At 34.9% G+C, this 27646-nt stretch overlaps 1 protein-coding gene across 1 annotated transcript in view; it reads left to right on the top strand.

The window, feature by feature from the left end:
- The window catches only part of LOC121169132 (sodium/hydrogen exchanger 2-like), an 83211-nt gene that overhangs the window by 19365 nt on the left and 36200 nt on the right, over nucleotides 1–27646 (top strand). The window contains exons 5-9 of the mRNA XM_040999588.1: nucleotides 1025–1221; nucleotides 17761–17850; nucleotides 21175–21245; nucleotides 22688–22852; nucleotides 25637–25742. Coding sequence (XP_040855522.1) covers nucleotides 1025–1221; nucleotides 17761–17850; nucleotides 21175–21245; nucleotides 22688–22852; nucleotides 25637–25742 — 629 coding nt within the window. The remainder of the gene's footprint in view (nucleotides 1–1024; nucleotides 1222–17760; nucleotides 17851–21174; nucleotides 21246–22687; nucleotides 22853–25636; nucleotides 25743–27646) is intronic.

Genomic DNA, 27646 nt, shown 5'->3' with positions numbered 1-27646 from the left:
TACAGGGGATAAGTAAGCTGACCACAGACTACTAGGATGTTGTGTCTTTTTTTTTCCAGTTTTGATATTAGATCGTTTAAGGGATATTCTTTTGCAGTTCTATTAGATTAGAGTGTTTCAGTAGTTTGTGCATCAGAGTATCCTAATTTATTCCGGTTTGATTATTTACATGGGCTCTATAAAAAACAAAACTGAAAAGTCAGAAATCTATCAATATTTGATGAACTGAAGCAACCTGAGTTGGAAAAATGCAGTTGAATGGAACGTGTGCTAGACGATCAAAATGAATATACTGCCACTTACTTTGAGTTTGGGTTACTTCAATACTGCTAAGAATGATTGATGATGATATTGTGCATGCTTCAATTTTGTTAGGACAATTTAGATGGCCAACACTAAGGCATTTGCTAAGACAAACAATTTGAAAAAGTATAATATCAACATATATGTTGACTTGGAAAGTTTTGTCCCAAAGTGTCACCAATTGCTTCTCTGGATGGATGGAATTTTGGGCATTATGTCCAACCTTTGCATGTTTGTATTTCGCTTCAACAGTTTTATAGCAGTGAAGAAGATAACTGAAAAAGCTAAAGAGATAATTTTAAAATGAAAACTTTGGAGTGATTTGGGCATTTACTTGATTTGATTTTGCATGTTCCAGTAGTTTTCCTATGTTTAAATGTTCTGATCTTATGTATGACATTTGAATTGAATTATGCTCTCTTCAACAATAGATAACAATAGAATTCTTATGGGTCTAAGCAAGGAAATTGTACTGCTATCATTCTAAAAAAAGTAAAACAATCAAAAGTAAAACCCCAAGCATAACCAAATAAACCACAATTACTTAAAGAAAATGCTCTGAAAGTAAGTTTATGAAAAAAGGTTTAATGTCTTAATTAGTTTAGATTTATCACAAATCCTTTAAATTTCATTCCAGTTTAGCACCAATTTATTGTAACACACTTGTAAAAATTTTTCCCTGATGATTAATTACTCAACTCTCTCTTGTTGCAAAATTTAGGAGTTCTTGTGTTGACTTTCTTCGTGAACAAGTTTCATGTGAATACAGTCACCAGAAAGGACCAGTTTATTATAGCCTATGGGGGCCTTAGAGGAGCAATCTGTTTTTCCCTTGTTTTTCTGCTCCCAGAATTTTCCAGAAAGAAGCTCTTCATTGCAGCAACCACAGTTGTTATTCTCTTTACTGTTTTTGTACAGGTAAAACAAATTATTAAAATGGTACCATTTGAAATTTCCACTTGAAACAATATGGGCCAATATTTCTTTAAAATCTTGAAATTAGGTAGTTCAGGTTTAAGAGAGAAAATTTAAGTATGAGAAACACTATAATGTAACTCAAATCAGACTCTTAAAAAAAGCAGAGCGGATTTATTTTCAAGTCAACAGGGGAATGGGTGGAATGCTTTTTTTTCAAGTGCCTGATGCCAAATTCTTTACATTAAAAAGTGCATTTTTAGCTGCTTACAAAGGTAAAGTGGTGGCTGAGAACATAATGGAATGTAAATAAAGTGCTGTAAGATTTTAGTTGCAAGGTACTTTTTATCTTGAATTATCTGCTTGGTTTGTGTAAGTTGCCATTTATTTCAAATGGCCTATTCTCCACACTTTACTTTTGAAAAGTTAGTCAGAAGAATCTTTGAAAATATGTCCATAAATATATTCAGTAACTGAGTGACATAGTTTTTAAAACATATTTTATAACTTTTAAAATTTTACTTCTTTTTATTATTATCATTTTATGATACAGTTCCATAGATCGTGGGATTTCCCTTATCCCCTCCCCAATTCCCTCCCCTACAGTCTCACTGAGTTCCCCTATATCATTACTAAGGTATAGTTCTTCATACTGTCATATGTCCATCATTATGACCATGAGCAATGACAGAGAGACCAGCATCCTATTGTCAAGATATAGTGAACAGTTTCATTGTAAGTCCATCTGTGTCTGGAATTAGAAACGCATACTACACTGCATCCTCCCATCTGGATGTTAGTCTCCATTTCACAGCTACTGAACATCCCCTGAAATGGAAAGTCATTATACAAAATCAACAATAGAAAGAAAAATAGAAGTTTACAATGCCATGACGTTAAATAATATGCTACTGAATGACTAATGTGTCACTGAGGAAATGAAAAAATCAAGAATGTGTTTGAAGAAAATAATGCTACTGTTTGATATAGAAGTGATTGAAGAACTAAATCAGAGGAAAGTGTTTTGAAGAGATGAAACGAACAGAAAGCAATCAAAATCCATGAGATACAGTTTCCACTGATCTTTGTTGGTGAGATATGTTTCCTGTAGGCAGCAAATTAGATGGGTTTTGGTTTTCAATCCAGTCTACTAATTTATGACATTTGATTGATGAATTTAAGCCATTTACATTCAGGGTAATTTGGTTCTGTCCTTTTAGCAGTGGGTTGTTCATTGATTTAGTCTTCTCTTGTTATTTTACTGGGATGTTTTTCACATTTGCCTTTGGTTTTGGTGGGTGCTATTCCGCTTCTCTGTCAAGAGAACATCTTGAAGTATGCTTTGAAGGGCAGGTTTGGAAGACGCATATTCTTTGAGCTTTTCTTTACTGTGGAAGAATTTTATTTCATTTTCAAAGACAAAGGAAAATTTTGCTGGGTACGTTATTATGGGCCAACAATTTTTTGCTTTTAGGAACTGGAATATGTCACTCCATTCTCTTCTGGCCTGTAGAGTTTCCGTGAGAGATCTCCTGTGAGTTTAATTGGCATTCCTTTATATGTCAGTTGATTTTTTCACTTGCACATGTAAGGATCTTTTCCATATGCTGGATTGAAGAGTACTTGATTATCACGTGTCGTGTGAAGATTGGTTTTGGTCAACACTGTTGGGAGTTCTGTGACCCTTGTGCATGTTGTTTCCCAATTTTTTTCTCCAGATGAGGGAAATTTTCCCTTATTATTTCATTACATACATTCTTAAACCCTGCTTCTCTTTCTGCATGTTCTGGGACTCCCATAATTCTTATATTTCACCTTTCAATAGTGTCTTTCAATTCTTGAATACTTTTTTTGGCCTGATCCAGCTCTGCTTCCAGCTTTTTGTTTGTTTCGCCCTGGTGACAGGAAATATCTTCTAATTTTGACATGCTTTCTTCTGCCTCCTTCATTCTTTTTTTTTTTTTTTTTTTGGAGACTCTCCACTGTACTTTTAGTTTGCTCTACTGTATTCTTCATTTCTGTATTCTTCATTTCAGCTTTCATTTGATTCATTTGATTCCAGTGTGACATATTGCTTAAATTCCTTGAATGCCTGCTTTATGTGCTTCTTATTGTTGATAAGTTTTATAACGTGTATTTTGAATTCTGTATCTCCATTTCCTCAATGTCTTCCTTAGTTAGCCCTGTGGTGGCAAAGGGTTTTGCTCCTTTGCAGGGGAGTCTTCAGTAATATTCATTGTGCCTTTATCTCTTCCTCTGCTCTTGGTCACTGTACTTCTGGTTAGCAGATTCTTCTCCTAGGAGCAGGTTTCTATGCTCTGTTACCCACAGTTCTAGAGTTTGATTTTACTTATTGCAATTGGCACATGGCTCTTTGTTTGCAGTCACTTGTGCCACACCCCCAGAGAGTTCCAGGTCTGGGTTTTTAAGTAGGATTCCCACCATGATCTCCATAACCCCAGCTCCTGGCTCACCACTTTCCACCTCCTGTGATACTGTGCTGAGGCTACACTGTTGTCTCTATAACCTTTCTCCCAATTCTGGTTTGAGTAAGTCCCAGGATTAGGGAGACACCAGGTGTCCTATATAGCTAGGTCGCTGGTGGTGCTGATCTTGCCAGAAGCTGTTGGCCGTTAGGTATGAGGGCCACACAGACCTCTTTTGACCCATACAGTGCCATATTTGGTATTATTTTCCTGTGGGACCAATGCAATGCCCTGAACTCAGTGAGTTCTCTCCAAGCTCAGCACATGCACAGCTTCATGTCGTCCCTTGCAGTCTTAAATTCTTTGCCACACCATACAAAATGGCACCTATGTGCCACTACTAGAGTTTTTGATCTGCTGGCCATCAGGTCTGAGGGCTACCTGGACCTATCTTGGGTGGAACCTGTAGGGTGCCACATTATTGCAGTTCATTGAGTCAGAAATGAGTTCACTCCCAGCTCTGTGCATGCAGTCTTGCCCTATAGCCCTTGCCTCCTTATACAAAATGGTGCTTGGTATGGCTCTAGGGGGCGGACTGGGTTATGAAATCCACACTGTTCCCATACTGCCTATCTGGGACCTGCTGCTGTGTCTCTGCTCCTGATCAAAGCAAACAGACGAGCAGGATGGGCAGTTCTTTGGGTTAACCTCCTGCGCTCCCAGTGAAAATCCCTTCCCATCTGGTTGCTGGTGGAGTTCCTGCTGCTGGTGCAATTCAGATCGCCGTTTGCTAAATGCTGCTGGAGTATCAGTCACTGCTACACCACATTTTGTGTCCACTATTTTCCTGTGTCTGTCAGGCTTCAGATACCCCTCTGTTGTTGTTCTGTCCTCCCCTAGTTCCTGGAATGTTTCCTCTCTGCTTCACATTGGCTAATATTTCTCTGTCTGTTTATACATGTCCTTATCCTATTCCACCATCTTGATTCTTAGCTATAAGTTCTAACCAGTATAATGGCAACAGATGTGTATATGTGAATGTGTGTGTATAAGATAAATTAGCAAGTGTGAGTTTGACAGATTTTTTCTTCAAATAAAATAATTATTTCTCTAACATGGTTGAGATGATTTCTTAGATATTTATTTTGATCTGCTTTTTTTGACAAATTACTTAAATTTAACATTCTTTTTCTTCATATTGTAACGCTAATGGGTTGTAATGAAAGCAGACTAAAACAAATTTTTAATGTAGGCATTAACTCACTTTTGACTATAATGATGTGTCAGGTAGGAATGTATTGTTTCAAAACACAGTAATATTAAAGAATAAACAGAATTTCTGCATCTTTTCAAATTCTTAAGGTCTGATAATCTATGAATTACATCTGCATTTTCACTTTTTTTACATTCCCTTCAGATAATGTCATTCAGAAATGACATCTTACTCTGAGACCTCATTATTCTACAATTTTACTTCCGCTACTCTTTTCAGATAATGTTGATATTGTTTCAGACTTTAATTAGCATTTTTTGATGAGGACTGGGTATTTTGGATATGTGGGGCGGGGATAGTTGGATGACTGCAATCAAAGATAGATTGTATGATAGAAACTGATATGTCATTTTATCACCACCTAGTGGCTAAAATATTTGTGGAAAATTTCCTTTTTTCTAAGACTTAAGCCCTAATAAAAAAAAAATACAACAAAAAACAAACAAACAAACAATCCATGACACATCACATTCTATTTATTAGCGCTTGGTGAATTGTCATAATGTATTTTGGGCAGATGATTACCTTGTCCACCATCAATTGAATATGTATTTTGAATATTTGTAATACAGTAGGGAACATTCAGGAATCATTTGGTCATTCCTTTCTATTATTATTATTATTTTGGATAAAGAGCAATAGAATTGAGATCAGAAGACTGGGGTTCAAATCTGTGAAGATTCTGGGCTGGTTCTCATCTTGCTCATATTAGCAATTACTCAGTAATCTTATTTGTAAGAAGAACATACAGGAAATGTCTTTCAACATTGCTTTGTGACAGGTTTAACTAGCAACATAAATTCTAGAGGTTTCTTCATTTATAAGATTATTGCTACTATTTTCATGACAAGCACAATCAAGAAACTTACCTTCTTCACATGGTGTCCTCAGTTGTTACTTCTACTTAGCTGTAGTCTGAATTCTGCCCTCTCTGTTCAACCAAAGTGATTCACCAAGTCAGCACTGGGCCTTAGTGTCGAGTTAGGGCACTTTCTTTTGTCCTAATATAATGCAAATTCTCTGCAAAGTTTCATTCAGTAGACTAATTTTACTTCCTTGAAATACTCCTTGCTTTTCTTGTCATTATACGCTCCAAGAACTTTTGCTTCTCAAAGCATGTTTCGTCTACTTGGCAGGTTGAGTCTCCTCTGTTAAACCTCTGAATGAGGATATTTCAAAGAATTTGGTACTGAACATTTTGTTACCGCTACAATTCTTTTTCTTACTAAGTGACACTTTCATTCCAATAACTTCAAATGCAATATAAATTCTGATGATTTCCAAATGTCAGGTGCAGTATTTGTTATGTGGAATTATTACATACAAAATCATGTTATTTACAGTTAATTTTGCTTCTTCCCAATTCTTATGCTTTTATTTTGTAAAAGAGTTTGTATTTATTTGAAATGCAAAGTGGTAGAGGATGAGAGAGAGAGATAGAGAGAGAGAGAGAGAATGAGAAAAATCTCTGTCCTACTGGTTCACTCCCCAGATGGCTGTAATGGTTTGGGCTAAGCCAGGCTGAAGACAGGAGCCAGGAGCGTCTTCCAGCTCTCCCAGATAGGTGCAGGGGCTGAAGTACTTGGCGTCCTCTGCTTCTTTCCTAGTCGTATTATCAAGGAATAGGACCAAAAGTGGAACAGCTAGAACTTGAGCTGCAGCCCATATATGATGCTGATGTTGCACGAGGATGTTTAATCCGCTACCCCACAAGGCTGTAGCCTGCTTTTATTTCTTTTCATTGCCTAATTTCTGTAAGACTACAAGCAGTGTATTATACGGAAGTGACATGAAAAAAAGGAGTGGCATGAATGGGCATCCTTGTTTTGTTCCTGATATTAAAAGAAACATTTTCATTTTTTTAACTGTTAAGTATGATTTTAGCTGTGGGCTTCTCATACATAATCCTCATAGTTGAGATACATTTATTCTCTGTTTTACTTGTGGAGTTTTTATCATGAAGGGTATTGAATTCTGTTAAATCTTTTCTCCACATCTGTTTGATATCTGTGTGATTTTTTTTTAACCATTTGTTTTGTTAAAGTGGAGTTATCACGTTGGTTTGCAAATGTTGAACCAATCACACATTCCAGATGTAAATCACAGTTGATTCTTGTGTATGATCCACTTGATATGCTGCTTCATTCAATTTTTAAAAGATTTTTATGATTTATTCTTGGTAGGTGTTATGTTTATAGACATTAATCCATTTGCTCTAGTTCATCCAATATGTTAACATGTTTCTGGGTAAAATGATAAATCATTCCTTTAGAATGATAAATTTTATTTTCTTATGGCATCAGTTTTAATTTCTTTTTTTAATTTCTGACAACTTCAATTGCATATAAAAACTCTACGCTTTTACTTCAGTATTTTATGTTCATAAATATTTGTGCTTATAGTTATTAATGCCTTCTAGAATTTTAAACTGAAATTAAAAGTTATTTAAATATCACCTTTATAACATTTTAAAAAACTATCTTTTTCATGCTTTTGCGTGCCTTCGTTTGCTATTGTGCATCTTTTGTTTCAACTTGAAAAGTACCTAACACATTTCTTATATGCTAGTGATGAATTCTTTAACCTCTTCTTTACCTCATAATTTATTTACCTCTGCCTCATTCATGAAGGACAGTTTTGCCAATTAAAATGTTCTTTTCTTGTGGTTTTTGTGGATAAATCCACTGGTAAGCTTATGTGGGCTCTCATACAAGTTCCAAAGTTTCCCCTTTTCCTCCCAAATTCTCTCTTTATCTGCGTCTTTCAGTGATCTGATAGTAATCTGTCTCGGTGTAGATTTGTGTTTGTCCTATGTAAGACCTTTTATGTTTCAATAATCTGGATGTCCATTTCTGTCCCTATAATTGAATTTCATTATTTATTTAAATAAGATTTTTTTCTATATTCTTTCCCCTTTCCATTATGTTCATTAATGGTGTTTCAATAATCCCACAGGATTTGTTCATTTTTAAAAAACCTTTTCTTTTTGTTGCTCTAAGTAACTTCAAATGACTTATTTTTGTGTTTAATGATTCTTTTTTCTTCTTGGGAAAGATTATTGAATTTGGGAGTTAGTTAATGTTCTTCAGGTCCAGAATATTGTTTAGTTTGTTTCTATAGCTGTTTTATTTTGCTGATAATCTTGTTTTTCTTGTACTACTTTTCTGATTACATTTGTTTTTTATTGTAACTCAGTGAGTCTCTTTAATATAATTATTTTGAATCCTTTAGTCATGTTATGCATAAATCTTCATTTCCTTTGGTCCATAATTGGACATTTATTTTGTTCCTTTGATTATGCTTTGTTTCCCTGATTCTCCATGCTGATTATAACTTTTGTTAATATCTGTGTACTTAAAGCAGACATTCCCAGTATTTACAAATGGGTTTAGGAAGAAAAGATGATTAGCAATCTGTTGGACTAGAATTTGTGGGGCTCTCAAGCTTTTCCTATGGAGATTTCTTTGTGGGACTCACGAGTAAACATTCTTAATTAAACAAGTTATCTATTTATTTTTTTTTTCAGGAGCTCACAGTCTCTTGCTTTTTTTGGACTCTGGCTTCTGTACCACGTGCTGGGATGTTGGAGGTGTGCTCCATTCCTCTCCTTCCTTCTGTATAGAGAAGCCTTGAGTTACGCACCTTCTGCTAACTTTGCTGAGTTGTTTTGTGTTCAGCAGATCATCTTCCCCTCTTCATTACTTATTAACTGTCTTTACCACATTATTAAAGGTTTTGTCAACACTCTGGGTTAGACAAAACATAAACTTGACCCTTGGTTAAGGTGCTGACAAACTAGGGACATTTGTGGCACACTGTGCTCCTCTCTCTAGCACCTGAAGGAAGAACTTAGGCTCTTAACCTTCTCTCAGTGTCACACATCATGCTGGCTATTGTGCGCCTGCTTCTCCGTGTCCTTTCCTAATAGCTACCTGCTGGTTGCTAAGTTGTGAGATTTTCTCACCAGTTTCTGTGACTTGGGGCACAAATCGGCTCTTTAGGCAGTGCACTAGAATGCAGGGAATAATGCAAGTGTGCTGATTTCTTCTCCCTGACTCTTCCACAAGGGAGAAGCCTCAGCTTAGTGCGATCTCTCTCAGTGCTATCATGCCCGCATGACTGAAACACTGATGCAAGTAAAGTGAAATTGTTCTTCATTCCCATTTCAGAGTGGCTCAGTTTTTGGCCCATCTGGAGTATTGTAACTACTTAATGGGATTTAGGACTTCTCAGAAGGCATATAATTATCAAATTGATGCCTCTGTGGGACGATGTTTCCTATTCCATCACCTTGCTGACATCACTCTTCTTATAATAAATGTGAATCTGTCACTTAGCCTTTGAAGTAGAAAGTTAACAATGCCTGTACAATACTCCCTTATACTATCCTCCCTGCCTCTCCTTCTTACTTAAAACCAATATCACTGTATCTAACCATCATCATTCATTCTTTACCAATTGTCGTCCCTAGTGTGTGCTGTCTGTCTCTGCTTACTGTGAGTTATAGGAATTCATGTCACATACAAAACCTATGAACCAATGCATATTCAGTGTCTAATTCAGTTGCTGACTCCAGTGCATTGTACAATGAACATCTGTGAAATGAAATGTTTTTAAATAGTTAATAACATTAATGTGGAGTAAAAGAATAAATGATAAAAACTTTCTTAGAGTAAAACTATGAAGTGCAAACACACAATTGGTCTGTTTCAAGAAATTCATGGATGATGGGATTAAAACCTATGTTTATTTTGCTGAAAAACTGAAAATCCATGCATTTTTATAACACATATTCTCCTTGAACTTTTTGAAGACTCCACACACCTATCGTATGTATTTTGAACTGCAAAATTATTCTATGAAGACTCATTCAACAAGATATGCCAGTTAGTATAGAGATCGAGCCTTACAGAATAAAATCTTGACTTTTGATGCATTTTATAATGATATCAACTGCATAAAGCAGATTGAATAAGGACACATCACCAAGTTTTATTGGCTTGAGGCTTTAAGTCTGTTCTCTCCCTGGTAGAATTAAACAGAATGAATCAAAGCAAGTGAAGGTGGAGAGTATTTGAATGGGTTTAAAAACGCAAATATGGAGTCAGCTCTTAAAACAACCAGGTCATTAGGTGGACCTGCTTACACTGGAAAGCTTTTTGCCAGTGATAAACATAGTTAAAAGGATATGGTTCTATCCAAGGAAAGCATTGTATAATAATTTTTCAAATGTCAGAATGAATTTAGTGGAATCTCACAATTCAAATGTCATCTAACAGGCAAGAATTACACAAAATTGCTTGTGGAGACCATGTGAATATGATGATCTCCTGACTTTGGGCAATTCAGGTGCACTTACCAAAAAAAAAGTGTTTAGTTTCAAATTGGAAAGGAAGCTGTTGGGGCGACATGCTCTCTTGGTGCATTAAAGAAACCCAGGGCACAGGAAGGCACTCTTGTCACTCAGAAGAGCTGAAGAGCTGATGAAGGGCTAGGCACCTTGAGATTCTTTAACATTAGTGAAAATTATTACTTGCTTCATTCCATATGTCTCTAACAAGTTGAAAATAGAAAATGTCTGAAATGCATTTTAAACTGCTATGTACTGTGAACACTCATTTGAAAGTGGATTTTGTTGTCTATTTTCAGCCATTTCCCCCATATTCTACCTTGAGGTTTTGAATTTGACTATGAACTTTCTTCTTAGCTTATTTCCACAAATAAACTTTAGGATAAAGCTCAATTCTTTCTCAAAGTTTCAATTCAATCGTAATTTGATTTGTGAAAATCAAAAAAGAGGTCAATATTTGGGACAGATTCTAACTCTTCATTTACTCTCGTTGATGTCTTATTCTTGCTGTTTTCCCCCCTCTGACTCTAAAAGTTGAAGAAACAAATATCACTCGCCCTTGTAGTTGTTAGTTCATTTAGTGCTGCTGTTGAGCATGCAAGGTCCACAAAATCAATTTTCCTCTTAATGTATTTCTATGTTATGACATGACATATCCCTAAAATTTGATTTTAATTGAATTTATACTACGTAGTCAGCTTATTTATTTAATTAAAGAGTTGAGAATCAATATAAATCATTTATATTGGGACTCTCAAAATGACACACAACTGTCAAATTTGTTTAGAGCAAATTTTGTGATACATCAAGCCCATAACACCAATCTTCCCTCTTGTTGTGAAAAGAAAGCCTCTGCCTCAGAGAAGAGTCAAAGCCTGTGGAACTCATATAGTGGAAATAGCAGTCATTTAATAGTATCTGTTTGTATAACCTTGCCCCCTCTAAATTTATCCTTATAGTAAGGATAAGTTTAATATAAATGAGTCTTGCTTCTGTAATGATAAATGTCATTTTAATGAGTCTTTGTAACTGTGATTTAAAAACCAGCTTACAAGATTAATCATTGAAACCAGTTACATATTCTGATGAATCTATGCTCTTCATAGTACAGTTTTAATTTTCAACCAGACTGCAAACCTGTGTGATTCAGCTTGTATCTGTTTTTGCACTTTATCGTTCATGTTACTTTAATATTAATGAGTTCAAATCTTATTTGTTCAGCACAGGTATGTTCTAGGTAGCACACAGAACATGTGGAACACATGGAACATACTGGTGGACAGAATCAATGCTGACTTGGGTTTCTTAGAGCTTGAGACATCATCAGCATAAGTATTTAAGAGTGACACTTTTTAAAAAAAGATTTAATTCTTTTTTTTCCCTAAGATTTATTATTTTTATTGAAAAGTCAGATTTACAGAGAGCAAAAGAGAGACAGCAAGAATGATCTTCCAGCTGCTGGTTCATTCCCTAAGTGGCTGTAACAGCCAGGACTGAGCCCAGCTGAAGCCAGAAGCCAGGACCCAAGTGCTTCTTCTGGGTCTCCCACAGGGGTCAGGGTCCCAAGATTTTGGGCCATCCTCTAAAGTTTTCCTAGGCCACAAGCAAGCAAGGAGCAGGGTGGGAAGTGGGGCAGCTGGGATATGAAGTAGTGCCCATATGGAATCACAGTGCGTCCAAGGTGATGGCTTTTAGCCATCAGGCTACTGCGCTGGGCCGAAAGATTTATTTTCACTGGAAAGGCAGATTCTCAGAGAGAAGAAGAGACAGAGGAAGATCTTCTATTAATTTCCATTAGTTAACTCCCCAAATGCCCACAATGGCCAGAGCTGAGCGCATTTGAAATCAGGAACCAGGAGTTTGCTGTGGATCTCCACGTGGGTGCAGGGTATAAAGAGTTTGGCCCATTCTCTTCTGCTTTTCCCAGGCCATAAGCAGGGAGCTGGATGGGAAGTGGAACATCTGGGACACAAACCTATGCCCATATGGGATGTTGGAGATTGGAGGTGGAGGATTAGCCATTTGAACCTTTGAGCCGGCCCCAAGACTTGACACTTTTCATGTCATCTGCTGTTATGAATAAATGGGATAATTATCAATATATTCATTTTACAGATGATCATGTAATAGAAAGACCACAGTTGAAAACAGAAGTTGTGTTTCTCCAGTCAAGAGACTGAGAAGACAATTTAAAGTGCTTTTTCCATCTTTAGAGAACACTAGAAAACTTAAGGCAACTGTATATGCTAAAATGCTTTCTTTTACTCATTTTGGATAGGAATGCTTTACGATTTTTTTTTTTTCAACTTCAACTATCATCTCCTATGGTGTAGTAGAAGAGCATGGACTTAGACAATTTGCACATGAGTCATAGTGCTGTAAATCTTACTGCATCGACATTGACCTTATGAGATCTCTTGTTTGGTTTTCTTATCTTCAAATCTAGCTTTTTTTAAAAAAAATTTTTTAGTGTGCTTGCTATTGTGTTTTGGGGGAAGGACATTTCTTTGTTATCTAGCATCTCTTACTCTTGCCTGTGAAATGACAGGAGATAGTGCCATATTGACAACACAAACGTGGCTTCCTTGAAATTATTTTGAAAAAAACTCTTTTGGGAGTTCAGAATAGTTGAAAACCTTCTTATTAGCCCACCCTACACACAATCCTGAGATTCTTATCATTGAAGATGCAATTTTTGAAAGAGTAACTGAGCTGTGTGTATTAATCCATGGGGTTCAGTTACTCATCCAGCCCTGCCTGCCTCAGTCTGCTTCCATTTTCGTTCCTGTTGCAACAGGGATGGGATATGCTATTTCAAAGCTGTATTCTGTAACCTAGTCCTTTACCCTCTTAGAGTCTCCATCAGTTTTTTACTCTGACATATATTAACACTCTTTGCAACTGGGTCTTGCCCTTAAGCTTTAAACAAATTCAAACAACTCCCATTTAAAATGCAATATAACAAATCACAAATAAGCTAAACGTTATTTTCTCTTGACCTTTGTTTTGGCAAACTTATTCTGAATTTTACATTATTAAATATTGGATTTTTGTTTTTCCGGATGTCTGGAGACTTAAAAAGTAGGAGAGATAGGGAAGGAGGGTGGTGGGAGAGGAGTCCCTATGCTTCTAAATCTCTATCATGAAATATGTAAAATTTATTCACTTTATACAAAAAAGTAAATTTTCCAGTTATAAGGAGCAATTGTGAAATGCTAACAACTTGAGATTGGTTATAAAGCTAGGGAAGGAGACAAAGGAGAAAGTGAAAAGAAATACTAATGAAGAATGCTATAATTGCATTTCCTTCCATCCAACATTTAGAATATTATTTAGATATTATTTTTATTGGAAAGTCAGATATACAGAGAGGAGGAGAGACAGAGAGGAAGATCTTCCGTCTGATGATTCACTCCCCAAGTGACTGCAACGGTTGGAGCTGAGCCAGTCCGAAGCCAGGAGCCAGGAGCCTCTTCAGGTCTCCCACATGGGTGCAGGATCCCAAGGCTTTGGGCCGTCCTCGACTGCTTTCCCAGGCCACAAGCAGGGAGCTGGATGGGCAGCGGGGTCACAGGGATTAGAATCGAAAGCCATATGCGATCCCAGTGTGTGCAAGGCAGTGACTTTAGCTGATGGGCTACTGCGCCGGGCCCATTTAGAGTTTTTGATGTCCCATTTTACTTTTATCTTTATTGCCTTTCTCCTATTATTTTAATGTAGTTATTATTATCTTTAATTGTTTCAGTTTTAATACAAAAATACAATTTGCATCCAATTATTGAAATAATAGAGCATTCTGAGTATGTCTTTATCCTTCCCAGTGAGTTTTCCACTTTCTCCTATTTTCTTTCTAGCTATTATCATTTCCTTTGCTTTGAATAGTTTATAACTCTTTTTCCAACATAGGCATGGTAGTGACACATTCTCTTAGTACTGTTTTCTGGGAATGATTTTATCTCTTTCTCATTTCTCTGGGATAGCTTTGCTGGGTTCAGGATTCTTGGTTAATAGATCTTTTTCTTTTTGTACTATGAAAGTCTCATGCTAATCCTTCCAGGTCTGTAAAATTACGGCTGAGAAGTCTGCAGTCAGGTAAACTGAGGCACCTTTTCACGTTTATTTTATTTTATTGCTTTGCAGCTGTAAGAACTCTGTCTTTATCATTAGATAGCGTGATCACATCTTGGCTTAGACTTCAATGCCTCAACCTGATCAGTTGTCTTTGTTATCTATACCTGGATATTTGTTTTTTCCTCTGTGTTTTGGAATTTTTCTGTCTTAAATGCTTGCATACATTTTCTACTTATTTAGCATTTTCAATTCCCTCTTGAATCCCGATAGCTTGGTTATTGGTTCTATCCATCCCGCACAAAAATTCCCATAAACTTTGTTACTTTTGATTCTTTTTATGTTCTCTCCTCCAACTGTGTTGTCTCAAATTACCTGTCTTTGAGCTTATTGATACTTTCTTCTGTTTGATCTATTCTGTTATTGATGTCTTCTATCATGTTTTTAATTTCTCTTCAGATATTTTCAGTTGGAGGATTTCTGTTAATTATTTCAGTATCTCTATGAAGTTTATCTGTTAGGGTATTAAATTATTTTCTCCCTGTTGTCTTAAAGCTTATTGTTTCCTTACATTGTTTTTCCTATTTTGAAATCTTCATGCAAATATTTGAAAATTTAAATTGACTGGCTTCTGGAACCTTATTTAGTTTGTTAGATGATGTGAAGGTGCCCTGTGACTTACTGATGGTTGTCAGTGTGGCACATTGTGAATTTCAGAATGAGTCACAGCACTTTAGCTTTCTTTGTGATTCTAGAAATACTAATCAGTCTGTCATTTTTTTTTTTTTTCCTGAGCCTGTGGGAATCTCTGCTATTTCAACACTAGATGGAGCCTTAAGTTAAGGTTTCTGTTTTTACTGTTTTCTTCCAATGTTTTCTGAGTCAGTATTTATGCTGAATCCACAGTAGATGTGTTGTGCAGAATGAACTGAATAAATGCATAAAAATGTATGGTCCAATTCTGCAGGCTTCTCCTCAGGCAGGTTTAGTTCCATTTACTTAGTCTATGACCTCTAAGATCAAGAAGCAGATGCTATACAGAGCCTATAGTCCATTGAGACTAGCACAAACTGGGAGTAGGGAAGAAACCTATCCTGTATGCTGTTGTTATGGACTTACTCTTACTGTTCCTCCTAGCCACATTTTTTTTGCATTTATGACTTTCATATTTTGCATTTTATGGAATCTACATGAATCACTTTGTATCAGGCTTTCTCACAGTATCTCTCTCTCTAGCAGAAGTTACCCGATGAGTTTGAAGTTTCACAGCAAAGGAAGTATTTGTTAAAAAAAGTTATTTGTTAAAATTGAAAACTTCTGTATTTTCTCATTTTTGTTCCTATCCAATAAAACAAAAGTTTGGTCAGGATGTGAGCCAATGCAAGACTTGAACACATTGCTTATATTCAAAAAGTTGCTCTCCAGTGTGAGTTTATGGCTTCTGAATACACTGGGAGAACTGATGGTGTTACCACATTGCTTACATTTATATAATTACTCTCCAGCATGAGTTCTTTCATGGACTCTACAGGATCAGGAACACTTGAAAGCCTTACCACACAGCTGACATTCATATGGTTTCTTTCCAGTGTGAGTCCTTTTGTGGATGTGGAAGGAAAGGGCACAACTGAAGGCTTCATAACACTGTTTGCATTCAAAGGGTTTAGGACTCACACAGGAGAGAAGCCTTATGAATGTATGCAGTGTGGCAAGGCCTTCACTTGTTCTAGTTCTGTTTGAATGCATGAAAGGACTCACTCTGGACAGAAACACCTAGCCACATTTGATGCTGGGTGGAGCCTAAGACTGATCAGCTGAGGCCATAGATATGTGTATGTGGCACTGAAACCTGACCAGAGGCTTTGTTTGGAATCACTGTCTGTATACATCTACTCATCTAGATGAACTATATAATGGCTATCAGCACACTAGGAAGTGAAGATACATTGCAGTATGCATCTGTACTCCTGAACAAAAGGAAGGATTCACAATGAAACTGTTAAATACAGTTTGACAATGGGAAGCTGGACTTTCTACCATTGTCTATACCTATAATATCCTGATACACTTAAATAGCAGAATGATGGACATGTGTCTGTTGCTGAAGGGGGTTATATGGGGGGAAATCATTGGGGCAGACAGGGGGGTGGAAGGGGAAATCCGTATGCCTATGAAACCGTATCATGAAAAATTAAAAAAAAAAAGCAATTGACCATTTATGAGGTCACACTTACACAAAAAGAGTTCAACTATTCAATTTGCAGCTATTATTCCTGGGCACGGCACCCTATTCCACACTGAATTTTATCATGTTGGACACAGGATTGAAATTAATGTTTAAGTACTCTCTTCATGATACACTGTGTCAATTAGGGGAAGGATGACGCTGCCAACTGTTTGTTTTTGTTTGTTTGTTTGTTTGTTTGTTTGTTTTGCTTTCTTCAAAGGAGCTTTTCTTCTTATTATAATAAACTGAAATCCTGCAGCTCTCATCTGACTTCGGTAGCCTAGTGTGTGAATCACATTTCATAGTAGTGGCTCTCTGTGTAGATGATCACTGCCATCACTGAGATGACTCAGCTGCCATCTTACTCTGCTTCCTACCATTGTGTTTTATTGGTGCTATTGTTTCAGTCTGGAGTAGTTCTTCTCCCTTCATGTGATTAATGAAACTCATCTTTTAGGTTTTATTTCAGATGTCACTGCCTTATTCTTCAATTTAAAATGTATTATTTTGCCATAAAATTGCTTCATTTTTAATAACACTTATCTGTTTGCTGTTGTTTATTCACAATGCAATGCTTTGACTAATGGCTCTCTCCCTGAAATATGCTAAATTGTATGAATCCATGGACCTATTCAATTTCAGTTCTTCATTATATCCCAGGACCTAATATAGGATTCATCTCATGAAAAACACTCCATGAATATTTGGGCATGAATTAATGAACACTTTTTAATGTATAGTGTGTGTTTATTTTATAGTCCTCTCCTAAAACTGTTAAATAAGAAGCAAGCAGAAGTATACTCTTTGTAGAAATAAGCATTTTAGAAAGATTCAAAGAATAGAAAACATAAAGACAAGTATTTTCTACAAGATAACTAAGAATCTATGTGAAAATCTAACAGGCTCTGTTATTTGACCACTTCTATTTTTGAAACATAATAGTAAAGTTTTTGAAATATGTGTATTAGGTAAACCAAAATATTTTATATGATGTATATTCTCTATTGCTTTGCGTGAGGCAAGATCATTGCATTTCTTGCAGGTTCATGGGTAATTATTCCTCTGAATTTTGCATTAATGTTCTAAGTTTCATTCTCATCATGGTCAGATGTACACACATCCTCACACAAACACAAATGTACCAGGAACATATTCAAGTACAAATGGGAATGTAATTTTTTGATTTGTCATTTTATAGGGGATGACCATTCGTCCTCTTGTTGACTTACTAGATGTTACAAGGAGAAGAGAGACCTCTCCAACTGTGAGTGAGCAAATTCTTATTAGGGTAAGCTACCTAAAGATGATTTTGTTGACTGCAACTAACCCTTACATGTTTTTATGTCTAGACTTTTTTTCCATGCAAAAGGAGATCCAATTTCCAAATGTTGTTTTCATTGTTGCCAGCTTTAGTAGTTTCAAGAACCAAGAAACCTGTTCTGCTGCTGAGGGGGAAAGAGCACTTCTTATTTGAATTGTAGCGTTCTGCTATGTTACTGTTCAGGTTTTCAAATTATATTGACAAAGATTTAATTTCTCTGTGTCTCTTGTCTCAGATTAAAATGATTGCTTGTATGACCTTCAAAAGTCTGTCCAGGTTGAATATACTTTAGCTATGATTTGCTTTTATTTTAAATAATTTTGTGAGCATTTTTGTTTCTATAACATGTAAATTATTAGTATAGTGGCAAAACATCCCATTAAAATTACTTTCTATTTGATATTTTAAAGCAATTGCTTATAAGGTGGCCTGTGTAGTCCAGATATAAGTTGAGAAATTTTTCTTGAGATATTTTAGTCTTTGGTGGGGTTTTCACACCACTGAGGACGGAGAAAGATAAATAATTGAACAGTTTTGTTGTAAAATGTATTCTTTGGAAAGGTATTTTAAAAGTATCTAGAATGAAAATGAAAATTTCTCATTTTACTACAGTAGAAATAAGAGCATTAAAAAAATTGAAACTGTATATTATTGCGTCTACCTTCTTATGAAAGAGATTTTGTTATGTTGATTATGATAATGCGGAATTAATGTTGAATATAACAATGAAATATAGGGCATTTAGCACAATTTCAAATACAGTTAGACATATTATTATTGAAAAGAGCCCATGGCTTTTATAAAAGAGAAGAGCATGCAATCAGAGTCCTGCTTTTAGTGTCGGTTTGGAACACGCCATGATTTTCAGGGACACATTTTCAGCAAAGACCCTGCCTTTATTCTTGTACAGTGTGTATACTTTATTAATTATCATGTGTTTAAGAAATATAGGCATGATTAATTCAATTCTTTACATCCTTTCCTTCAAAATCTAATGCTTGAAATTTTTCAAGCTGTAAAAGAAATTTGTTGTTGTTTTATTAGAATTGAATGACATTTTTATATTATTTGAGAGTAAATGCAGGTTTTTACTGTCTTACCCCTGTCACATGAAAGGATGACTTTAATAACCACAGCATATATTATATTCATGGCACGTAATATATTTAAATAATTTATGGAACTAAATAAAACTTTGAGCATTTTCTTTTTCCAACTTTTTGTTTTTGAAAATATCAATGTTACAAAGATACTTTAATGAAGGTGCAATGATACAAACAACATCACAGTTCAATGAAAACCTATCTATCCTTTACCTGAATTCGTTAGTCACCGTTGCCAGCTTCTATTTATCACTCTCGGTTTATATTTGTACATGGTATTGTTGTCATTTGCTAAAATCATTTGACACTGAATTACAGACATCCATTCCTAAATACTCCACAGCGGATTGCTACTTTCTAGGAAAGGAGACTCTTACATGATTCCAGGCAATCTATCCTATCTGTAAGGCTGAAACTGATACATTTATGTTAACATACTTCCATATTGAAAAAAAAATTGTTACTTTTTTAAAAAGTATCATTTTATTTATTTGAAAGGCAGAGTTGCAGAGACAGGAAGAGACAGAGCCATGATGTCCACCACTTGAACAATTTCAGATTAGTTTTAGATTTACAAAACAAATATTGTGAAGTAGTACAAATTAGTCTCATATACATATACATATACACATACATATATCTTACATTCAGATTCTGCCATTATTAGTATTTAAAAATATTTATTTAATTCAAAGTCCTATTTACAGAGAGAGGGAGAGAGAAAGGGAGAGACAGAAGGAGCAGAGATAGAGGGTGCGGGAGGAGAGATATAGAGAGAAAGAAACAGAGACAGAAAGAGAGAGAGAGAATCCTCCAAACCTCCATTTGCTGGCTTATTGTGCAAATGGCTGCAACACCCTGATTTGTTCAGGCTGAAGCCAGGGAATCAGGAAATCCATCCATGTCTCTAATGTGGGTGGCGAGCGATTTGGCGATTATCTTCTGTCTCCCAGGTGCTTAATAGGAAGGTGGATAAGAAGTGCAGAGTAGCTGATCCTCAAGCCAGGCACTTTTCTATGGGAGACAAGTGGCAGAGGGGAAGCTTAACAGGCTGTACCATTATACCTTCCCTCTAAATGCTGTATTTTATGTTACGTTTAATGTAGTTTTTCCTGCTTTTCATTGTCTTTCAAGAATTTTCCATTTTGGAATATACTGTTATAGACTATCATTCAAGTTGGGCTTGTCAATTGTTTAAATAGATTTATGTTGCATACGAATAATTATATCAAATTAAACTTAATTATATATTGAAAGTCCTGTTTCTTTTCCACATTCTTGGGACATGTCTATTGAAGGTTTTTTTTTTCTGTTAATAAATTTTGGGGTCAGCATTGCGGCATAGCTGGTAAAGCTATTCCATGGTTTGTGTCGTGGCTCCTTCACTTTTGATATAGTTCCTTGATGATGGTCTGGGAAAAGCAATGAAGGATGGCCAAGTGTTTGGGCCAATGCCAAGACTATGGGAAGATCTGGATGAGGCTTTTGGTTTCTGTGTTTGGCTTGACTCAACTCTGGTTGTTGAGGCCATTAGAGGAGTAAACCATGGGATGAAGGACCTCTCTCTCCCTGGCTGTAACTTTCAAATAAATAAATAAATAAATAAATAAATAAATTTTAAGAAAATAAAAGATTTGTTTTCTTATTTTCTCCCTTATGCTTTTTTATACTGTTGGTGTCATAAGGAATGATTTCTTTTTTCTGTGCACATTCCTATTTCATCAGAGCTGATTTCACAAATGTGTACTTATGTTCAAGCAACCTCTAACTCATATTTCTGTACTTATATTTTAAATTTTGCTTTTTTTTATTATATTTGTACATGTACATGCATGTCAAGTTTGAAATTCCCTCTAGCTCCTTGTCTAAGTCTTGCCTCTCCCATTTGGTTCTAAGTGTTTCACAGTCTCACGCTTTTATATCTTTTGTTTCCTCCACAATAACAATTCCAGATCTTTTATGGATGAATCTATTACATCATATGGATCGATATGAAGATTTTTAACTTAAAATAGGCAATTTCAATGCTAAAACTCACACGTGATTTGATTTGTTTGTCCTGTGAAAGATTCAAGAAGCAATTCAGATACTGTAAAGAAAAAATATATTTTTGATGGATCCATTTATTTGATATTAATTATTTCTTATATAAACTGTGTTTTCAGGTCCATGTTTTGTTCTGTTTCAGTTCTTTGACCATTTGTTGGCCGGCATAGAAGATATATCAGGACACTGGGGACAATATTACTGGAAAGACAAGTGAGGATTTACCAAAATTATAACTGTGTAATGTATAGAAAAAAGGATTTTCTTTCTATATATTTCTTTAAATTTAAGCTGAGCTTTAACCTTCTCCATATTTTTAAAAATGATGACAATTAAAACAACTCTCCTTTTCTCTTCTTTTTCTTTCATTCCTTTTTTCCCCCTTTTTTCATCAAGAGAGGCAATACTAATGTAAAATTCAAAACTAGGTCCTGGCATGGTAGCCTAGTGCCTGGAGTCCTTGCTTTGCATGCATCAGAATCCCATATGGGCACTGGTTCTAATCCTGGCGGCCCTGCTTCCCATCTGCCTTCCTACTTGGGGCAGGGAAAGGCAGTTGAGGATGGCCCAGGGCCTTGGGACCCTGCAGCCGTGTGGGAGACCGGGAGGAGGCTCTAGGCTCCTGGCTTCAGATTGGCTCGGCTCCAGCCTTTGCAGCCCCTTGGCGGGGGTGAATCAGTAGATGGAAGATCTTTCTCTTTGTCTCTCCTCCTCTCTGTGTATCTGACTTTGCAATAAAAATAAAATAAATCTTTAAAAAATATATATAACTATATAATAAATCATAGAATTATCAGGTTATCATCTTTTGGGGACTATTACACACAGTTCCATATGGTGGTCTCTCAAAAAGACATTTTATTTTAATCTCTATGGCAGCAATAAGGGATTTTGGCCTAATTATAAACCTAGACTATGTAAATCGTATCTTTTTCATATGTTTTACTTCCATGCTGATTATTGATCAGAGGAAAAGGATTTAAAGACCATAAATGGGCATATTTATACTTATTGTCTTACATTGTCTCATAAACAAAATGCAAAATATTGTTTTGACTTTTTAAATTTTGAATTTTACGTTACAGTTCCATAGAACCCAAAATATTTTAATGAATAGTTTAATTTAGTTACTTAGCTTTTCTGTTTTAGAATGTTCTGTGTTGTTTTACACAATGAGTTTTTTGGAGGGGAGTGCTACACAACCTTTTAAACCTTCCTTCAGAGTTATGCAAATTTGGGTCATCCCCTTTCATTCTTCACCTTATTCTCATTCTTTCTGTATAGGTACTCCTCTATCAAGCTGCTATATTAAATGTCATGTTCGTTCATGGCTTTCTCTGAAATGTAGACTTTTCTAAACTAGTATTTCTGTTTTAAAAGTTAATTTTGTCTTCCTAAGAGAATTACCTTAGATCTGGTGTACTCTTGACATATCAAACTATGCTTTCAATTTCTTCATTACCATGTACTTGAAAATAAATCAAAATTCCTTGGATGATATTTCTTCCTCTACCATGCATTATATTTTCTATGTAAATGAACTATATGTGAAATAGGCAGTAGATGAACCAGGTTTGGAACTTTCTGATGATAATACAAAAGTCCTAATAATGGAAATAAATTTCTGGAATCTCTGTTATTTGCTCCTTGAACAGATTAGAATATTTCAATAGTAGATACCTTCAGAAGATCTTGCTCAGAGAATATGACCAGCCGAAATCAAGCATTGTCCTTCTTTATGAAAAACTTGAGAGAAAACACGCCATTGAACTAGCAGAAGCAGGCCAGTTAATACATACGCCATCTAGCACATCCTTGCTGTAAGTATGTATATGTGTGCATGCATGTATGCTTTTAATTATTTAATGAGATAGCACAGATGAATCACATAGTTCTTCAAAGCATCTTTTTTGATTGTGCAGCTTGCCTTTATTTACATCATTTCCTGGAAACACAGCAACAACTAATACTAAATTTTATGTAATATATACTACATTGTTTGGCACGGAACAGTAGACAGATCTTAATGAAACAAATTCTGCTAGGAATCATGTGCACTAAATGTCTTAAAATATTATTTATATTCCACAAGGTATGTATTTTATTTTTACTTCACTTGAAGACTTAAGTAAAATAAATTGCTGTTGATATGTTTTTGACTAACATATAATTGAGTATTAAAAGGGAGTTTGTTTTTGATGGAGATAATCAACAGAGAAAAGGTGTTAAGTTGTCGATTTTCTGGCTGTACATCTATAGGCAATTGTTAAGAGAGACAAGAGAAAACATGGAAAGTTACAGTACAAAGAGAGTCATATTATTGTAATTGTTTACTATACACTGTACACAAATAGGGATATGCTTTTTTTTCTGCATCATGAAATTTGAAAGCATTGTTTGCTTAAATTTTTATAGAATGTTTTTAGTTCTGGACAACATCTTTGACAATCATTTGTACTTAATTTAACTGGAATACATTTCAGAGATGGGTAATTTATTTCTCCACACTCTGTTCAGAAGTAAAGGTCTAATAATTTGCCTGTTGTTCAGCACTCAAGGTCAGTAATTTTACAAATGTAGATAGTATACAAGGGTACTTCAAAAAATTTGCAGAGAATGAAATTAAAACACAAGTTTATGTGGTTACATAAAGACCTAGTAATTTGATCTTAAGAATCATTGAAAATATACTGTTTGAATATAATATGAATGTATCATAAAACACATTTTCCATGTTTTTGAAACATTCTTGTATACTGGTGTAAAAGTGTATACAGAGTGCATTGCTGAGTGGAATAAGTACTGGAAATTATGGAATTATCATTTTTTGGTAGAAACAACAATTTATATATCCATATTTTATGTGTTAGATTTCTGCAAATGTGAAATTTCTTAAAAAATATATGCATGCACAAATTAGTCATAATTTTCTCTAGATGGAGAAACTACTGGGTCTTTATGTATTTGAGAGCATGCTTTTATTAATGTCAGACCCAGAAAAACAGCAACAACATTTAGAAAAGAAATTGTGAAAATTTGAAAGTAAAACAAGATGGAAGCTAAAAATTAACAAAGCCAAATATAAGGTTGGGAATATTTTGGGAGTACCACACAGTTACTGAAGTTATAAAGAAATTAATTTCAAGAAGTTAAAAATATGCACTACAGTAGAATATCAAAATATGTTTTTAAAAAAGTTTTCTAATTAGGGAAGAATATAATATTATTGTTGGGATTTTTGTCTTGCCTTTTGAAATGTGAGCTACACCAAACTACTAACATGTTTTCTGCTATGAATTATCTCAGCAGGATCTTACACATGTTGAGGAGGAGACTAGCTATATAGAAAGAAGGATAAGTCAGTAATGACTGTATGCCTTCTGCTGCAAATTCTTGAGTGGATTAGGTTTCCGATGTATTCAGGAAGGTTATAACCATTCACATTTTTTGTTTATTAAGCTGGAAGCTACGAAATTAGAACACAATGAAAGGAACAATATAAATTTGATGTATTTGAAAAGCATAACAACAAACCTGATTACTTCAGGACCCTGAATGTGAAATTCATTTTATATAAATTATACAGCTGGGGTCTCATTATTGTCTGAAATGACCATAAAATTATTTAAATGCCCCTTGATTTAATAATATAAATTTGACATTAATATTAGGATGGGAGTATGCTAAATCGTCAGGTTTTGATGTATTTTCCCTGATAGTATGTCCAAGTTTCAATAGAGAATAAAGAATTAATTACACGATGTTCATATAAATTTTCTTATGTTACAAGTACTATGAGCTTGTACTATGAAAATAAATTCAATTATGATTATCCGATATGTTTTTAAGAAAAATATCAGTCTGCATAGTTATGTTATTTATCATTTGCCTTAAATGGTAAGTTATTTAAATTTAAAAACCATCGCTCCTATAACTTATTAAAGCAATTTTTAGGAATTTATTATCAACATTTTATGGACACTTATTTGACTGTGTAAAGAGGATACAGTGAAGCACTCCTGAAAAAGCCTGTCTTCTGAAATCTTTTTGTTTAGATATCTACTGGCCTGTGCATACAAATGTGTTTTAAAATATTGAGAACTGACTCTCCTTCCACTTCCATGCTATCCTGTTTGAATTAAGTAGTATGCCAAAACAGAGCATTTTCCTGCTAAAAATTACCAACGGGAGGGATGGCAGCATGTTCATAACTGAACTAACATTTTAACTCAAGTGGAAATAATCAGATCTACTGTTATTATGCTTATATATAAATTCTCTTGTACATTTTTGAAATAGAAAACGTTTTAACAAGATTTAACATTATAATCAGCTTTTCTGAATTATATAAATAAATGCAATTTTCTTTTAAAGAATAGGTTTCCTGCCTGTTTGGACTTATTGACCTTAAAACTCAACTTTCTGCTTTCCAATGAGTCTCTCTGGGCTCCTAATCTGCCATTCCCTATTCAGCCTTTCAAAGTATTTTTGGAATATGTGTATATATTGCCATTTAGGTTTCCACGAATATATTTATTGAATTTGTATATTTCTGGGTTGAATGCCTATTAAGAACCCAGATTTTTTTTTTTTTCTAGTCGCAGCCGTGAGACAGCTATGTCAATTCAATCTCCAGCACCTACAAATCAGGACCTCCTGGATAATATTCAAGAAATATTGAGTACAAACCTTTATAAAATTAGGAGAGTGGTAAGATTTTTCTTAAAGTACATTTCACTTTAGTTGTCACCCAGATGGAATTCATGTTCTTTCTTTTCTGTTTTATAGTTCCAAAGGAAACTTTAGCCTTACATGTCACTGTAATATTGACATAGTAAGTGAAGTGACAAGTCTGTGTTCAAATTACATGCAGACTTTTCACTTGTAGGAAAGTGCTGCAACAATTTCTGTTTAACTGCTAATGTAGTGCATTACGTAATGCCCACAGGTCCTCGATGGCATTTTCTTAAGCATACACTTTTCTATAATAACCTCTATTTTGTTTAGCATGTGACAAAAATGAAATGTTTTAGTTTTAAAAGACAGAGTACTAGGTAATCTTTTCTTAATAGCTCAGAAATCTGGAAATTCTTAAGCACATTGGGTTCCTATGTTGCCCCTTTCTTCATTGAGGAAAATTTTGTCTACAAGGAAATAGGTGTAATCTAATTTTGAAATTAAACATTTTCATTTACATTAAAAACAGCTTGCTCTCAATTTGTACTTTTCAGGTCATTGCAGTTAAGACAATTTTCTCATCTGTACATTTTATAACCTTAGAAATAAAAATAACGGGAATGCTAGTTGACATAAATGTCAAAACTTTTGGGTTTGCTGGTTGCTCGGTAACAGGTGGAAAGACTTATGGAATGTAGGCTAACATGTAATATCCCTTTGAGAATTTTTAGCTATACATTATAATGCCTCTATGGAATTAAATATGGTAACTATTCCCGTTAAAATACTGAAAAAAACCTAAAGTTCAGAATGTTTGTATAACATTTCTGAGTTTTAATAGTTAATAATCCAGTGACTAGATATATTTTCAGTTGCAGAAGTTAGTTCTCAACCAAAATATTTGTCCTAAAGTTGGTAGTTTTCTATTCTGTTTGAGTGCATGGAAACATTGGAATCTTTAAAGTTTATTATTTTGTATTCAAATGTATAAAACAGAAGATGATATGTTATAATGAATTTTTACAAGTCTATCACCAAGGCTAAGTAGTAATCAACAATTTGTACTTAGATTCTCTATGTCCCATTTTTTTTTCTTCAACAACCTTACAGAAAATCTTAGAGAAATTATTTCACCTCAAAATACTTCAGAATGGTTATAGAAAAGATAACCACAATATCATTATTACACCCCCAAGTTAACAATAATTTCTTAATATCATAATATGGTACATACTTAATTTTCCATATTATATCTTCACATTTGTTTTAATTGAAACAGGATTCAGCAAAATATATTTGTGTGAGTTGGAAGACCCTTTCATCTCTAACAGGTTCATTACATCCCATTCACTAGACATATATTTGCTTAAGAAAGTTTAGAATTTGTCCTTCAGAATTTCACCATCTCTGGATTTGGGTGATTGCATCCATATGGTGATATTTAACAAGTTCCTCTCATTTATCAAGTGTTTTAAAAACATTTACTTATTTTTATTTGAAAGGAAGATTTTAGAGAGATAAAGGGAGGGAGGGAGAGAGAGAGAGAAAGAGAGAGAGGGAGAGAAATCTTTCATCTGCTGGCTCATCCCCAAAATGGTTGCAATGACTGGAGCTGAACCAGTCTGAAGCCAGGATCCAGAAGCTTCTTCTGGGTGCAAGGTCCCAAGGACCTGGGCCAGCCTCTACTGCTTTCCCAGGCCATAAGCAGGGAGCTAGATTATAAGTGAAGCAGCTGGGACATGAATCAGTGCCCATTTGGGACGCAGATGCTTGGAGGTGGAGGTTTAGCCAGCTGAGACATTGCATCTGCCCCAAATTTTTCAATTTTATAAATCAATAGATTCAGAGTTTTAATTTGAATTCATTATAATACAATTATAGTACTGTAATGCTATTGTATATAATATCATCTAATGTTAATAGTATATAAAATTATA

This window comes from Ochotona curzoniae, unplaced genomic scaffold, assembly GCF_017591425.1.
Source record: "Ochotona curzoniae isolate NIBS_2020 unplaced genomic scaffold, NIBS_Ocur_1.0 scaffold_1852, whole genome shotgun sequence".
Lineage (NCBI taxonomy): Eukaryota > Metazoa > Chordata > Mammalia > Lagomorpha > Ochotonidae > Ochotona > Ochotona curzoniae.
Note: the sequence above shows the minus strand (reverse complement) of the source record. Positions and strands in the feature narration are given on the sequence as shown.